We start from the raw sequence: 4,505 nt of genomic DNA, 5'->3' as shown, positions 1-4,505 counted from the left end.
AAATATTTAAATATAAAATAAGAGAAAAAAATCTTTTCAATTTTTATATTTTCTTGTATTTTTATTTTGCTGGAAAATAAAGATTCTAAAAGTAGATAATTCAAACTTAACATTATGATTAGCTACAAAAGAAAATTCAAGTAAAAGAATGATATAAAAAAAATAACATAATGACGCCTATATTATATTATGTTCTAGTTTCTAGACATCACACAAACAAAACTGTTGCAAATTTAAATCTCACTCTGGCTGTGTTCCAAAATTGCCAGTGCTTGCAATGTAAATTACAGATTTTCAGTAGTGGCAATAAATTTTGGAATACTGTCTCTGATATTAAAAAATTCTATTTTCATTTATATATGTAGATATTTGTTGGCTAATATGGGTTTACACACACAGATGCATATAACGTATTATACAACAAAATTTAATTTTATATTGTTTCTTCGATTTCTGTATACTAATACACTTGAAATGATTCTTATTATAATTTTCTCCATTTTTTATAATCTACGTAAGAAGTTATTCATAAAATGGCAATATTCTAATACGGAATCATTATAGACATTATGATAACAAGAAACAGAATATTCTATAATGAGTATATTACAATAAGTATATTTTATAAATGGATTTAGTTCTCAAGATTTGAAAATATTATTCTTGTATACAATGACGTTTTTTTTCATATAACGACGAGCAATAAAAAAATATAGTATCTCGTAATCGACATACAGGGATAAGAAAATTACGTTGACATACAATATGTGAAAAATGTCATAATATAGTTGGAAGAGATGTGTTCTTTCAAAATGTTCTCTACTGTCTCGCAGCGTTATTTTTGAAAATAGACATTAAGTAATTCTGTAATAAAAATTATATTTTACAAAATTATATTTTATAAAAATTTGACACGTGTACGTATTGTTATCCAATATAGTTAAAATATTAAAAAAAAATAAATATTACGACAAATTTTTTAAATCAACGTTTTATAGTAGTATAACTAATTTGTCATCAAACATGCGATAAAGTAATATCTTTTAAAGTATTTAAGTATTTAAGATAAATATATCTCGCAAATTAATTAAAAAAATTTTGTAAATGTATGTTACGTATAAAAATAAAATAATTGTAGTGATATGTATTTAATATTTTTACTATTGCAATGTTTTACATTCATACATCTATAAATTCAATTTGATGTTCAACATTATAAATGAATTATTTTTATAGAACTTTAGTCATCTATTTTTTTTTATATAAAAAAACATTAATAAATCCACTAAAGAAACATTGAATATTATTCAAAATTATTATATGCAGTGAATATTTAGATATTTGTAATGTAAAAAGAATTATATTATATGTTACACTTACTACATTAAAACTTGCATAAGTTTTAATAATCTGTAACAAATTATGACTTTACACATCTTTTTTTTATGTTCAATCAAAAATATAAAAAATTTATTTGAAAGAGAGTGCATGATATCACAATATCATATAAATAGTTAGAACGTAGATACTATGACAGGAAATGTGATGATAATAGCTTGTAACTGAGTTTACGGATGGCATTAATGTTGTACACAAGTAAGCTATAGTCACTGCTCAACTAATATTTAAAGAATTTGTTTTTTCAAGTATCTTCATTGTATCATAGAACAATATTGTGGTGTTACCGATGATGGGTTATAAATAAGATATTTTACAATAAAGAATACAACAAAGGAATTGTATCAAATATCTCGGAAATAGTTTATAGCTACTACTCTATTGATGACAATTTAAAGAATTTATTTTTCTATATATGTCTGCTTGTATATACCTGACTTCTTTTATACAGAATGTATAAATTGTATGCGATTGTCTCTGCAAAAATAATGATATATTACGCAATTTCATATAGATATTGTTTCGGAAGAATGTCACTTTTCAATTCTCGGGAATATTATTTCACGAGAGAACTGTTACAAGTCTGTTATTACGATAATAATATAGATACCTTTTATGAAGAGGAAAGTTGGGCGAAATGTCGTTATCAAATTGAGAGACTATAGACGTTACGAGATTGTTTCCTTGTAACGTCATTTGACTTGTCACACAACGTGCAGCGAATATTCGATTAAAACTTGTATTCAACGAACTGTTCAAACAAATTAATCAAAATTTTCGTAAGTTTAATGTATAAAAAAAATAAAATATTTTTTACATAAATATAATAGTAGTATCATTTAATAATAATAATAATAATAATAATAATAATAATATCATAGTAATTCTATAATAATAATAATAGGCTTTTATTTATTTTTTTATTATTAAATTTTTATATTTTTGTATCTAATTATTAACATACATAAAGGCAATTAATTAGCGATCATTTAGGGAAATACACGATCAAATACCTAAAGACAATTAATCTCGATCTACTAATTACCGCTCAGTACATTATCATAATAATCAAAATTTGTAGTAAATAAGTGTATGTACATTAATTAAAACAGTGATTAATGTTGGGCAAGTGGATGTTGAGAAGTGATGTTGGAAAGAAAAGCGAACTGCCTGTCTTGAAATTTACGCTCACGGTTTTAGCGGTCGCAGGATGCTGGCGACCAACATCGTGGACATCGCTGTTTAGACACATAATATATAACGCTTATACAGCGTCAATGATTATAATATTATATACCTTTGCAATGACTCAAATTATGGAGTTGATATTGAGAGCCGACAACGTTGACACGATTGGTGACGCCTTGTTCAACGCTTTGATTTCGCTTCTGGCATGCTATAAGGCAATTATTATACGGATAAATCACGATAGTATTACAATGTTAATTGGTAATCTTGTCGAGAAGCCATTTAAACCAGTGGATCTGAGCGAAAACATGATACGGGAGAAGTTTGACAAGAGAATAACGTAAGTTCAGTATTTTATAACTAAATTATATTAAAACTGTTTAAATTATATTACATTTTATATATAAATCATTTTATAGGAATAATACATTATATTATTTAATTCTCGTCTCGATAACTGCCACCTATATGATCTTGCTTTCGATATTTACGAATTTTAAGAATGGAATTTTAATGTACAGAGCATGGTTACCATTCGACAGCTCAATATCCGCACTATTTTATCTAGCATACGCTCATCAGATATTCTCTTTAATATTTATCGGACTTATACATCCCACATGTGACAATTTAATTTGCGGATTATTGCTGCACATCTGCTGCCAAATCGAGATTTTAGAATATCGTTTGTCGAATATTGCGAATGACCAAGAAAATCTGCGCAATTGCGTACACCATCACATATATATATTTGAGTAAGTTATATACCTATTTACATACAAATGTGTTTTTGAGATATTTTTCTAACGTAGAATGTTATTTATATTTCTTTAAGATTAATATACTCTTATTGAAACTTGTCATTTTTCTAGTAACATCAGAAAATAATCAATCTTTCAATGATATTTTATTTAATAATTAAGATTAATTAAATAATTTTAACCATCTTGGGGCGAAAATTGCATATTTAAAATTAAATTAGGAATAAATTCGAAATTTGGGCAGATTATTTACACTTAAGAACTGAAGATGGAAATATATGTAGTATTGAATACTGGAATAAATAATATTTCGAACTCAGAAAAGCTATACGTCGATATGTATCGACAGTATAAATATCAATAGATTTTTCATTTACGAATTGAATAACCAATTAATGTTTCACATATTTTTCAGTTTCTTTTCATTTCTTTTAATATACGTCATACCTAGAAATATAGAAGGAAAATAAATATGAAAAAAGCTTAGTATTTTAAAGAATTAAAAAGTTCCATTATATTTCTATATATGTATATATTTGTTCAGATTTCTTTCAGGACTTGCGAAAATAATTAATGTGCTCTCTCTCTCTTATTAAGCAAAAAATAATATATTAATTTCTATTTATATCATGCCTATGTATTAGAAACATTATATTGAAATGAATCTTTTAAAAACTATTTTGTTATCTTTGATATAAAAAAGTGCACAATATTTATATTATCAACATAAACTAATTCTCTTTAAGAATAAAGGAGCTAGGCTCTTATAAACAAATTAGAAATATAAGATAATTTTTATGTTAAAATATTAAACTACATAACAGTATAAATTCATTAATTATATTAGAGAGTCTTAATAAAATCTGTAGATGAATTGGAAAGTTTCTCTGTAATTTTAGGTACGCGTATATACTAAACGATAAATTTGGCAAAATAATTCCTAGTGAGTTCTTAATGATCACAGTGGTAATGTGCTACAATCTAATTCATATGGCTTTTAGAGCGTCTAATATCGTTTCTTATATACAAGATGTTATGGTTATAGCTACCACTCTAGCTCCAATTTTTTATTATTGTTGGTTTGGCAACGAAATCAAGCTCAAGGTAATTCTAGTAACTAGTATATTAATATAATAAATTATAATTTCATAATTCACA

At 25.3% G+C, this 4,505-nt stretch overlaps 1 protein-coding gene across 1 annotated transcript in view; it reads left to right on the top strand.

Moving 5' to 3' along the window:
- The first annotated feature begins 2,516 nt into the window (after positions 1 to 2,516).
- The window catches only part of LOC108745389, a 13,132-nt gene continuing 11,143 nt past the window's right edge, over positions 2,517 to 4,505 (top strand). Inside the window, 3 exon segments of the mRNA XM_018481527.1 lie at positions 2,517 to 2,926; positions 3,006 to 3,341; positions 4,247 to 4,467. Of these exon segments, the coding sequence (XP_018337029.1) occupies positions 2,517 to 2,926; positions 3,006 to 3,341; positions 4,247 to 4,467 (967 nt within the window).

Source organism: Trachymyrmex septentrionalis, unplaced genomic scaffold (assembly GCF_001594115.1).
Source record: "Trachymyrmex septentrionalis isolate Tsep2-gDNA-1 unplaced genomic scaffold, Tsep1.0 scaffold14, whole genome shotgun sequence".
NCBI lineage: Eukaryota > Metazoa > Arthropoda > Insecta > Hymenoptera > Formicidae > Trachymyrmex > Trachymyrmex septentrionalis.
Note: the sequence above shows the minus strand (reverse complement) of the source record. Positions and strands in the feature narration are given on the sequence as shown.